Source organism: Hyla sarda, chromosome 13 (genome assembly GCF_029499605.1).
Source record: "Hyla sarda isolate aHylSar1 chromosome 13, aHylSar1.hap1, whole genome shotgun sequence".
NCBI lineage: Eukaryota > Metazoa > Chordata > Amphibia > Anura > Hylidae > Hyla > Hyla sarda.
Window position 1 is genome coordinate 33,318,641 of NC_079201.1, and position 12,659 is coordinate 33,331,299.

At 49.6% G+C, this 12,659-nt stretch overlaps 1 protein-coding gene across 1 annotated transcript in view; it reads left to right on the forward strand.

Moving 5' to 3' along the window:
* The first annotated feature begins 11,577 nt into the window (after positions 1 to 11,577).
* Positions 11,578 to 12,659, forward strand: part of SRP68 (signal recognition particle 68) — a 56,639-nt gene continuing 55,557 nt past the window's right edge. Inside the window, exon 1 of the mRNA XM_056549437.1 lies at positions 11,578 to 11,749. Coding sequence (XP_056405412.1) covers positions 11,641 to 11,749 — 109 coding nt within the window. The 5' untranslated portion in view covers positions 11,578 to 11,640. The remainder of the gene's footprint in view (positions 11,750 to 12,659) is intronic.

Here is a 12,659-nt window from a genome sequence, read left to right on the forward strand (position 1 = left end):
GTTGCGAGGGACATATGTGTGTAGAAGCACTGCAGGGGACAGATATATATATATATATATATATATATATATATATATATACTGCTCAAAAAAATGAAGGGAACACTAAGATAACACATCCTAGATCTGAATAAATGAACTGTCACGATGCCGGCTGGCAGGAGGTGGATCCTCTGTGCCAGAGAGGGATGGCGAGGACCGTGCTAGTGGACCGGTTCTAAGTCACTACTGGTTTTCACCAGAGCCCGCCACCTCTCTGGCTGCTGAAGATAGGCGCGGTACAAGGGAGTAGACAGAAGCAAGGTCGGACGTAGCAGAAGGTCGGGGCAGGCAGCAGGGATCGTAGTCAGGGGCAACGGTAGGAGGTCTGGAACACAGGTTAGGAACACACAAGGAAACGCTTTCACTGGCACGATGGCAACAAGATCCGGCAAGGAAGTGCAGGGGAAGTGAGGTGATATAGGGAAGTGCACAGGTGATCAGACTAATTGGAACCACTGCGCCAATCAGCGGCGCAGTGGCCCTTTAAATCGCAAAGACCCGGCGCGCGCGCGCCCTAAGGAGCGGGGCCGCGCGCGCCGGGACAGGACCGACGGGGAGCGAGTCAGGTACGGGAGCCGGGGTGCGCATCGCGAGCGGGCGCTACCCGCATCGCGAATCGCATCCCGGCTGGAGGCGGTATCGCAGCGCCCCGGGTCAGTGGATCTGACCGGAGCGCTGCAGTGAGGAGAGTGTAGCGAGCGCTCCGGGGAGGAGCGGGGACCCGGAGCGCTCGGCGTAACAGTACCCCCCCCCTTGGGTCTCCCCCTCTTCTTAGAGCCTGAGAACCTGAGGAGCAGACTTTTGTCTAGGATATTGTCCTCAGGTTCCCAGGATCTCTCTTCTGGACCACAACCCTCCCAATCCACTAAAAAAAAGGTTTTCCCTCTGACCTTTTTGGATGCCAGAATTTCTTTGACGGAGAAGATGTCCGAGGAGCCGGAAACAGGAGTGGGAGGAACAGATTTGGGAGAGAAACGGTTGATGATAAGTGGTTTAAGAAGAGAAACGTGAAAGGCATTAGGAATACGAAGAGAAGGAGGAAGAAGAAGTTTGTAAGAGACAGGATTAATCTGGCACAAAATTTTGAAAGGACCAAGATAGCGTGGTCCCAACTTGTAGCTAGGGACACGGAAGCGGACATATTTAGCGGAGAGCCATACCTTGTCTCCAGGGGAAAAAATGGGAGGAGCTCTTCTTTTCTTATCCGCGAACTTCTTCATGCGTGATGAAGCCTGTAAGAGAGAATTTTGGGTCTCTCTCCATATGATGGAAAGGTCACGAGAAATTTCATCCACAGCGGGCAGACCAGAGGGCAACGGGGTAGGGAGGGGGGGAAGAGGGTGACGGCCGTACACCACGAAAAATGGGGATTTGGAGGAAGATTCAGAGACTCTGAAGTTATACGAGAATTCGGCCCATGGAAGAAGATCTGCCCAGTCATCCTGGCGGGAGGAAACAAAATGTCGTAAATAATCACCCAAGACCTGGTTAACTCTTTCTACTTGTCCATTGGATTGAGGATGATATGCAGAAGAAAAATTTAATTTAATCTTGAGTTGTTTACAGAGAGCCCTCCAGAATTTAGACACGAATTGGACGCCTCTATCCGAGACGATCTGCGTAGGCAACCCGTGAAGACGAAAAATGTGTACAAAAAATTGTTTAGCCAACTGAGGCGCTGAAGGAAGACCAGGAAGAGGGATGAAATGTGCCATTTTGGAGAATCGATCAACGACCACCCAAATAACAGTGTTGCCACGGGAAGGGGGTAAATCAGTAATAAAATCCATACCAATCAGAGACCAAGGCTGTTCGGGGACAGGCAGAGGATGAAGAAAACCAGCGGGCTTCTGGCGAGGAGTCTTATCCCGGGCACAGATAGTGCAGGCTCGCACAAAGTCCACAACATCCGTCTCCAGAGTCGGCCACCAATAGAAGCGAGAGATGAGTTGCACAGATTTCTTGATGCCTGCATGACCTGCGAGATGGGAGGAGTGACCCCATTTGAGGATTCCGAGGCGTTGGCGTGGAGAAACAAAGGTCTTTCCTGGAGGAGTTTGCCTGATGGAGGCTGGAGAAGTGGAAATCAGGCAGTCAGGAGGAATGATGTGTTGCGGAGAGAGTTCAACTTCAGAAGCATCCGAGGAACGAGAGAGAGCATCGGCCCTAATGTTCTTATCGGCAGGCCGAAAGTGAATTTCAAAATTAAATCGGGCAAAGAACAGAGACCACCTGGCCTGGCGAGGATTCAGCCGTTGGGCAGACTGGAGGTAGGAGAGGTTCTTGTGATCGGTGTAAATAATAACTGGAAATCTTGATCCCTCCAGCAGATGCCTCCATTCCTCAAGTGCTAATTTAATGGCTAGAAGCTCTCGATCCCCGATGGAGTAGTTCCTCTCCGCCGGAGAGAAGGTCCTAGAAAAAAAACCACAAGTAACAGCATGCCCGGAAGAATTTTTTTGTAGAAGGACAGCTCCAGCTCCCACTGAGGAGGCATCAACCTCCAATAGGAAGGGTTTGGAAGGGTCAGGTCTGGAGAGCACGGGAGCCGAAGAAAAGGCAGACTTGAGCCGTTTAAAGGCGTCTTCCGCTTGAGGAGGCCAAGACTTGGGATCGGCATTTTTTTTGGTTAAAGCCACGATAGGAGCCACAACGGTAGAAAAATGTCAAATAAATTGCCTGTAATAATTGGCGAACCCCAAAAAGCGTTGAATAGCACGGAGTCCGGAGGGGCGTGGCCAATCTAAGACGGCAGAGAGTTTGTCTGGATCCATTTGTAGTCCCTGGCCAGAGACCAAGTATCCTAGGAAAGGAAGAGATTGGCATTCAAACAGACATTTCTCTATTTTGGCATAGAGTTGATTGTCACGAAGTCTCTGAAGAACCATACGGACATGCTGGCGGTGTTCTTCTAGATTGGCAGAAAAAATCAGGATATCGTCCAGATATACAACAACACAGGAGTATAAAAGATCACGAAAAATTTCATTAACAAAGTCTTGGAAGACGGCAGGGGCGTTGCACAGGCCAAAGGGCATGACCAGATACTCAAAGTGTCCATCTCTGGTGTTAAATGCCGTTTTCCACTCATCCCCCTCTCTGATGCGGATGAGATTATAAGCACCTCTTAAGTCCAGTTTGGTAAAGATGTGGGCACCTTGGAGGCGATCAAAGAGTTCAGAGATGAGGGGTAGGGGGTAGCGGTTCTTAACCGTGATTTTATTAAGACCGCGGTAGTCAATGCAAGGACGTAGGGAGCCATCTTTTTTGGACACAAAGAAAAATCCGGCTCCGGCAGGAGAGGAGGATTTACGGATAAAGCCCTTTTTTAAATTTTCCTGGACGTATTCAGACATGGCAAGAGTCTCTGGGGCGGATAGAGGATAAATTCTGCCCCGGGGTGGAGTAGTGCCCGGGAGGAGGTCGATAGGACAATCATAAGGCCTGTGAGGAGGTAGAGTCTCAGCTTGTTTTTTGCAAAAAACATCCGCAAAGTCCATATAGGCCTTAGGGAGACCGGTCACAGGAGGAACCACAGAGTCACGGCAAGGGTTACTGGGAACCGGTTTTAGGCAGTCCTTGGAACAAGAGGGCCCCCAACTCTTGATCTCCCCAGTGGACCAATCCAGGGTTGGGGAATGAAGTTGAAGCCAGGGAAGTCCAAGGAGAATTTCAGAAGTGCAATTGGGGAGGACCAAAAGTTCAATCCTCTCGTGGTGAGATCCGATGCACATTAGAAGGGGCTCCGTGCGGAAACGTATGGTACAGTCCAATCTTTCATTGTTTACACAATTGATGTAGAGGGGTCTGGCGAGACTGGTCACTGGGATGTTGAACCTGTTGACGAGAGAGGCCAAAATAAAATTTCCTGCAGATCCGGAGTCCAAGAAGGCCATAGTAGAGAAGGAGAAGGCAGAGGCAGACATCCGCACAGGCACAGTAAGACGTGGAGAAGCAGAGTAGACATCAAGGACTGTCTCACCTTTGTGCGGAGTCAGCGTACGTCTTTCCAGGCGGGGAGGACGGATAGGACAATCCCTCAGGAAGTGTTCGGTACTAGCACAGTACAGGCAGAGGTTCTCCATGCGGCGTCGTGTCCTCTCTTGAGGTGTCAGGCGAGACCGGTCGACCTGCATAGCCTCCACGGCGGGAGGCACAGGAACGGATTGCAGGGGACCAGAGGAGAGAGGAGCCGAGGAGAAGAAACGCCTCGTGCGAACAGAGTCCATATCCTGGCGGAGCTCCTGACGCCTTTCGGAAAAACGCATGTCAATGCGAGTGGCTAGGTGAATGAGTTCATGTAGATTAGCAGGGATTTCTCGTGCGGCCAGAACATCTTAATGTTGCTGGATAGGCCTTTTTTAAAGGTCGCGCAGAGGGCCTCATTATTCCAGGATAATTCTGAAGCAAGAGTACGGAATTGTACGGCATACTCGCCAACGGAAGAATTACCCTGGACCAGGTTCAACAGGGCAGTCTCAGCAGAAGAGGCTCGGGCAGGTTCCTCAAAGACACTTCGGATTTCCGAGAAGAAGGAGTGTACAGAGGCAGTGACGGGGTCATTGCGGTCCCAGAGCGGTGTGGCCCAAGACAGGGCTTTTCCAGACAGAAGGCTGACTACGAAAGCCACCTTAGACCTTTCAGTGGGAAACTGGTCCGACATCATCTCCAAGTGCAGGGAGCATTGGGAAAGAAAGCCACGGCAAAACTTAGAGTCCCCATCAAATTTATCCGGCAAGGATAGGCGTAAACCAGAAGCGGCCACTCGCTGCGGAGGAGGTGCAGGAGCTGGCGGAGGAGATGATTGCTGAAGCTGTGGTAGTAACTGCTGTAGCATAACGGTCAGTTGAGACAGCTGTTGGCCTTGTTGCGCTATCTGTTGTGACTGCTGGGCGACCACCGTGGTGAGGTCAGCGACAACTGGCAGAGGAACTTCAGCGGGATCCATGGCCGGATCTACTGTCACGATGCCGGCTGGCAGGAGGTGGATCCTCTGTGCCAGAGAGGGATGGCGAGGACCGTGCTAGTGGACCGGTTCTAAGTCACTACTGGTTTTCACCAGAGCCCGCCGCAAAGCGGGATGGTCTTGCTGCGGCGGTAGTGACCAGGTCGTATCCACTAGCAACGGCTCACCTCTCTGGCTGCTGAAGATAGGCGCGGTACAAGGGAGTAGACAGAAGCAAGGTCGGACGTAGCAGAAGGTCGGGGCAGGCAGCAGGGATCGTAGTCAGGGGCAATGGCAGGAGGTCTGGAACACAGGCTAGGAACACACAAGGAAACGCTTTCACTGGCACGATGGCAACAAGATCCGGCAAGGAAGTGCAGGGGAAGTGAGGTGATATAGGGAAGTGCACAGGTGATCAGACTAATTGGAACCACTGCGCCAATCAGCGGCGCAGTGGCCCTTTAAATCGCAAAGACCCGGCGCGCGCGCGCCCTAAGGAGCGGGGCCGCGCGCGCCGGGACAGGACCGACGGGGAGCGAGTCAGGTACGGGAGCCGGGGTGCGCATCGCGAGCGGGCGCTACCCGCATCGCGAATCGCATCCCGGCTGGAGGCGGTATCGCAGCGCCCCGGGTCAGTGGATCTGACCGGAGCGCTGCAGTGAGGAGAGTGTAGCGAGCGCTCCGGGGAGGAGCGGGGACCCGGAGCGCTCGGCGTAACATGAACTAATCATGTGAAATACTTTTGTCTTTATATAGTTAAATATCACACAAAAATGATCAATGGAAATCAAATTTATCAACCCATGGAGGTCTGGATATGGAGTCACTCTCAAAATCAAAGTGGAAAACCACACTACAGGCTGATCCAACTTTGATGTAATGTCCTTAAAACAAGTCAAAATGAGGCTCAGTAGTGTGTGTGGCCTCCCCGTGCCTGTATGACCTCCCTACAACGCCTGGACATGCTCAGGATGAGGTGGCAGATGGTCTCTTGAGGGATGTCCTCCCAGACCTGGACTAAAGAATCTGCCAACTCCTGGACAGTCTGTGGTGCAATGTGGCATTGATGGATGGAGCTAGACATGATGTCCCAGATTCCCGGATTCAGGTCTGGGGAATGGGCGGGCCAGTCCAAAACATCAATGCCTTCCTCTTGCAGGAACTGCTGACACACTCCAGCCACATGAGGTATAGCACTGTCTTGCATTAGGAGGAACCCAGGGCCAAGCACACCAGAATATGGTCTCACAATTTGTCTGATGATCTCATCTCGGTACCTAATGGCAGTCAGGCTACCTCTGGCAAGCACATGGAGGGCTGTGCACTCTCCCTCACCAAAAGAAATGCCACCCCACACCATTACTGACCCACTGGCAAACCGGTCATGCTGGAGGATGTTGCAGGCAGCAGAACGTTCTCCACGGCGTCTCCAAACTCTATCACATGTGCTCAGTGTGAACCTGCTTTCATCTGTGAAGAGTACAGGGCGCCAGTGGCGAATTTGCCAATCTTGGTGTTCTCTGGCAAATGCCAAATGTCCTGCATGGTGTTGGGCTGTAAGCACAACCCCCCACCTGTGGATGTCGGGCCCTCATACCACCCTCATGGAGTCTGTTTCTGACCATTTGAGTGGACACATGCACATTTGTGGCCTGCTGGAGGTAATTTTGCAGGGCTCTGGCAGTGCTCCTCTTTTCACAAAGGTGGAGGTAGCGGTCCTGCTGCTGGGTTGTTGCCCTCCTCCATGTCTCCTGATGTACTGGCCTGTCTCCTGGTAGCGCCTCCATTCTCTGGACACTACGCTGACAGACACAGCAAATCTTCTTACCACAGCTCGCATTGATGTGCCATCCTGGAGAAACTGCACTTCCTGAGCTACTTGTGTGGGTTGTAGACTCTGTCTCATGTTACCACTAGAGTGACCAAATTCATTAGCTTTCAAAAGTGACCAAAACATCAGCCAGAAAGCATAGGTCTGTGGTCACCACCTGCAGAACCACTCCTTTATTGGGGTGTCTTGCTAATTGCCTATAATTTCCACCTGTTGTCTGTTCCATTTGCACAACAGCATGTGAAATTGATTGTCAATCAGTGTTGCTTCCTGAGTGGACAGTGTGATTTCACAGAAGTGGGATTGACTTGGAGTTACATTGTGTTGTTTAAGTGTTCCCCAGTGTAAATCTTTCCCTTGCAGCGCTTCTACACACATATGTCCTTCGCAGCACTATCTGTGAAGTAAGCTATCAGCAGCGCATTTGCCATCTGGGAAGTTGTGATGCATTGTGCTGCCTTCCCGGCCAGCAGCATGATGCGATGCTGATAGTATACTTTACAGATAGCGCTGCGAGGGACATAAGTATGCGCTCGTCGGGGGGGGACATATGTAATCGCTGCAGGGGGCAATATATACAGCTAGCACAGTGGGGGGCCATATATATAGCTAGCGCAGTGGGGGCAATATATATACCCATCGCAGCGGGGGTCAGACATATTGCTCTTTCTGACCCCCCCCCCCCACTGCACTAGCTATGTATATTGCCCCCCCCCCCCCGCTGGAGTGCTTATATACATACGGTCCTGCAGGGCATTAGGGCAGCTGGGGAACGCAGCGCAATGCTTCCCCGGCCGCCAGCGTATTTCAACATTACAATCCTAACTAATGACTTTAAAAATCCTGCAGAGGCAATGTCGAGCCACGTCGACGGCCACTTAGCACAGACAGTGAGTGGAGACTTCTGCGCAGTTGCCCTCAATGTAAGATATCAGCCATTGGCATGGCCAGTAGTTGTGATGAGAGCTTACCGGCAGCAGGTTGAAAACACCGGCTGTGCCGGTAACATACTGGCTGGGTGGCAACCCTACACACACACACACTCACACATTCAGACACACACAATCACATACTCACTCACACTCTACTGCATGATCTTACAAAAACTAAAATTAGCTAGCCCAGCAAACAGCTTACTGTTGGGGAACTGTGCGAGCCGTCATTGCTACTGATAATAAAGGGTTGATAAAGAACTTCAGCTATTAACATAAGGGAAAACTTTTCTGCTTTAAAAAATGCTTTTGTAAGCGGGTTTCCTGGTTTTAGCTTATGTGCGATTTATCAAGGTCGTGTGACTATTTGAGAAATAGATCACATATAAGCAAAAGTACAGTGGGGATCAAAAGTTTGGGCACCCCAGGTTAAAAATTGTATTAATGTGCATAAAGAAGCCAAGGAAAGATGGAAAAATCTCCAAAAGGCATCAAATTACAGATTAGACATCCTTATAATATGTCAACAAAAGTTAGATTTTATTTCCATCATTTACACTTTCAAAATAACAGAAAACAAAAAAATGGCGTCTGCCAAAGTTTGGGCACCCTGCAGAGTTAATATCTTGTACTGCCCCTTTGGCAAGTATCACAGCTTATAAATGCTTTCTGTAGCCAGCCAAGAGTCTTTCAATTCTTGTTTGAGGTATCTTTGCTCATTCTTCCTTACAAAAGTCTTCCAGTTCTTTGAGATTCCTGGGCTGTCTGTCACGCACTGCTCTTTTAAGGTCTATCCATAGACTTTCAATTATGTTGAGGTCAGGAGATTGTGAAGGCCATGGCAAAACCTTCAGTTTACGCCTCTTGATGTAATCCCCGTGGATTTCGAGGTGTGTATAGGATCATTATCCATTTGTAGAAGCCATCCTCTCTTTAACTTCAGCTTTTTCACAGATGGCATCAAGTTAGCATCCAAAATTTGCTGAAATGTTATTGAATCCATTTTTCCTTCTACTCGTGAGATGTTCCCTGTGCCACTGGCTGCAATACAACCCCAAAGCATGATTGATCCACCCCATGCTTAACAGTTGGAAAGAGGTTCTTTTCATTAAATTCTGTTCCCCTTCTTCTCCAAACGTACCTTTGCTAATTCTGGCCAAAAAGTTCAATTTTAACCTCATCGGTCCACAGAACTTGTTTCCAAAATACATCAAGCTTCTCTATATGTTCATTTGCAAATTTGAAATGCTGATTTTTGTGGTGAGGACATAGAAGAGGTTTTCTTCTGATGACTCTTCCATGAAGACCATATTTGTACAAGTATCTCTTTATAGTGGAATAGTGTACCACAACTCCAGTGTCTGCCAGATCTTTTTGGAGGGATTGTGCAGTCAAACATTGGTTTTGAATTGTTTTTCTCACAATCCTGCGAGCTGTTCTGTCTGATATTTTTCTTCGTTTTCCAGATCTTGCTTTAACTTCCACTGTTCCTTATGACTGTCATTTCTTAATTACATTCCGAACAGAGGATATTGACATCTGAAAATGTTTTGCTATCTTCTTATAGCCTTCTCCAGCTTTGTGAGCGTCAACTATTTTCAGTTTCAGATTTCTAGACAACTGCTTAGAAGAACCCATGGTGCTGATTGTTGGGGCAAGGTCAGATGAGTCTGGGCATTTAAAACCTTTGAGATTGACATCACCTGGTCTTCCCAGATGATGATTGAGAACAATCCATTACACTGGCAGGTCTCATCTTTGCAAAGGGGGCAGTGCATGCTATAAATTCTGCAGGGTGCCCAAATTTTTGCAGACACCATTTTTTTGTTTTCTGTTATTTTGAAAGTGTAAATAAAATCTAACTTTTGTTGACATATTATAAGAATGTCTAATCTGTCATTTGATGCCTTTTGGAGATTTGTTCATCTTTCCTTGGCTTCTTTATGCACATTAATACAAATTTTTACTTGGGGTGCCCAAACTTTTGATCCCCACTGTAAGTAAAAAAATAAATTGCCATATAAGAGCCATACGTTTCAAAAGAATGATACATCTCCTTCTTAGTGATTAGAACACATGCTAACTAATATAGAGATCACCCACAATTATAATAAACACACCCATAGTTATGGTATATAAGTTCAAGACTTCAAAGCTGAAAGAACTAAGGAAGGCCAAGCCAGACGAGACCAAGCCAGCCTGATGGAGGATGACAGCTAGAGTAAGCCAACAGAGGCGGCCATCTTAAAAGGACATTTTAAGATGGATCCAGCACACTGGATAAAGTACTAAGGAAGAATGCCTACATAACCCTCCTTCATTAGTTACTTATGCTAAGGACTGCCTTTATATGAAGATTTCTTGTTTTATATACTGTCTGCCATGATGTCAAGAATTATACAATAAATGTATTGCTTTCATACAAACAAGAGCTCACTCCCTCCATGGTCAGACCGGGTTATAATTTAGCATTCCGGTTATACTTAACAACATTGCCCACATCAGAGCACAGGTATTTCAAGCCTGCTGCCGGTAATTTCATATTACAAATACCGACCATGCAAATGGCAGGTATTTTCCATCCAGGAGCGCCCACCCCTGCCGGCCATCCCCCCGTGCAGGACAGAAGCCACTGCCGCCAACTAGGGAGCTGTGAGCCTGCAGCCGTGATGTCCTCTTGCGCTGAGGAGCCACGCAGGAGGACATCACATGTCACTGAAGGTGCCACCCTCCCCAAACAGCCTGCCGGTGCCAACAGACTGCAGTGTCCTGAGAGAGAAGCTGCCTGCAGTGGGGTGGTACAGGCAGCTCTCTGACTGTGGCGCCAGCGGGGGAAATGAAGGAGGGAGGGCCAGGTCAATGTCTAAGGGGGTCAATTGTATATGGTGGGGTAAAGCAGGGTGTTGACTGGATGGGGAGGATGGTGTTGTGGTGGGGTTTAATCAATAAAAATGGCACAGGGGGGTCAGGGGGGGTTAATTTAACCCCTCCTGATCCCCTTGTGCCATTTTAATTGCCCCCCCCCCTTAGCTGGGGACAAAACTTCACTTCCTGCAGACTGCCGTGGCCCCGTCCAGGAGATCCCAGGGGGGCCCCTTCTCTCAGACCCCCCGTAATCTATAAGTTGTCCCCTATCCTTTGGATAGGGTCTAAATTATTTTGCGCTGGAATACTCCTTTAATTTGCCGTCGCTGGGCCGGACATGGGCGGAGATTCCTGTGATGTCACACATATATAATTATTTATGCAAATTAGCATGGCGGGTATTTTTCCACAAGAAAGATGGCAACCCTATTCTCTATGTGAGAGCCGGAGATAGCTGAACACTGTATCACTGGCTCTCCTATAGAGTTACATGGAGGAGCGTGTCAGCCGCCACTTTGTGTGGGGGTCAACACAACCCATTCCCGGGCAGAAGATGGCGGAGGTGCCCAGCAGTCGGACCCCATCTTTAACTTATCCTATAATCTTTGCAGGATAGTTCTCCTTTCAAGAGATTTTGTTGCCCATAACAACCAGTGTTAAATTCCCCCCTCTTCAGTGTCCTATGGTGAAGGTGTCGTGAGATGAGCACCGTCATCTCCCAGCCTACACCTAGTATTCAGTTCAGTGTTTTCCAACCAGGGTGCCTCCAGCTGTTGCAAAACTATACCTCTCAGCATGCCCGGACAGCCTTTTGGAGTTACAGTTTTCCTACAGCTGGAGGCACCCCGCTGGAAAACACTGCTCCAGGTATTGTAAAACTACAAATCCCAGCCTGCCCGGGAAACCGAAAGCTGATCCTCCAGTCCTCCGATCTCCCAGCAGTCCCCGCTCCCGTATCCCAGCATGCTTTGCGCGCCCCGCCTCTCCTGCTCTCGCTGGTTTTCGGACTCCCTCACTGTAGGAAGATGGCGGCGGATCGGCATTCGGGAGCAGTGATGGAGGAGAATAAGGAGAACGAGCGGCCGGGAGTCGGAGAGAAGTCGGCGGCGCTGGGGGACACGCTGGGGCTGGAGAGTATCCTTGTGCCGGAGCGTGAGATGTGGGGCCGGGAGGGGGCGGCGGGGAGCTGGGGTGGTGAAGGCTGACGTGTCAGTACCAGCTGGAGGATGGATGAAGTGCCCCTCACCCGGGATCTCCCTGAAGTGCTACCAGTGACTGCCTCCCGGGGGCGCCATAGGGGTTGTGATCAGAGGAACTGTACAGGGCTCCAGGTGTCCTGCATATGTCAGGTCTGGGACCTTATGTCACCAATGAGTAATATCTCTCCATATGTCACCAGGGCAGGGAAAGTCCTAGTCCTATTCTCCTTGGTGGAGACCCCATTGATCCTTAAAGGGGTACTCCACTGGAAAACATATTTTTTTTTATGAACTGGTGCCAGAAAGTTAAACAGATGTTTACATTACTTCTATTAAAAAATTGTAAACCTTCCAGTACGTATCAATAGCTGTTATGATCCACTGGAAGTTCTTTTCTTTTTGAATTTCCTTTCTGCCTGATCACAGTGCTCTCTGCTGACACCTCTGTCCATTTTAAGAACTGTCCAGAGTAGGAGCAAATCCTCATAGAAAACCCTATCCTGCTCTGGACAGTTCCTAAAATGGACAGAGGTGTCAACAGAGAGCATTGTGGTCAGGCAGAAAGGAAATTCAAAAAGAAAAGAATTTCCTGTGGATCAGAACAGCAGCTGATAAGTACTGGAAGGATTAAGATTTTTTTCATAGAAGTAATTTACAAATCTGCCCTGCTTGTCCCCGGTGCACGGAGCCCTGCTTGTCCCCGGTGCACGGAGCCCTGCTTGTCCCCGGTGCACGGAGCCCTGCTTGTCCCCGGTGCACGGAGCCCTGCTTGTCCCCGGTGCACGGAGCCCTGCTTGTCCCCGGTGCACGGAGCCCTGCTTGTCCCCGGTGCACGGAGCCCTGCT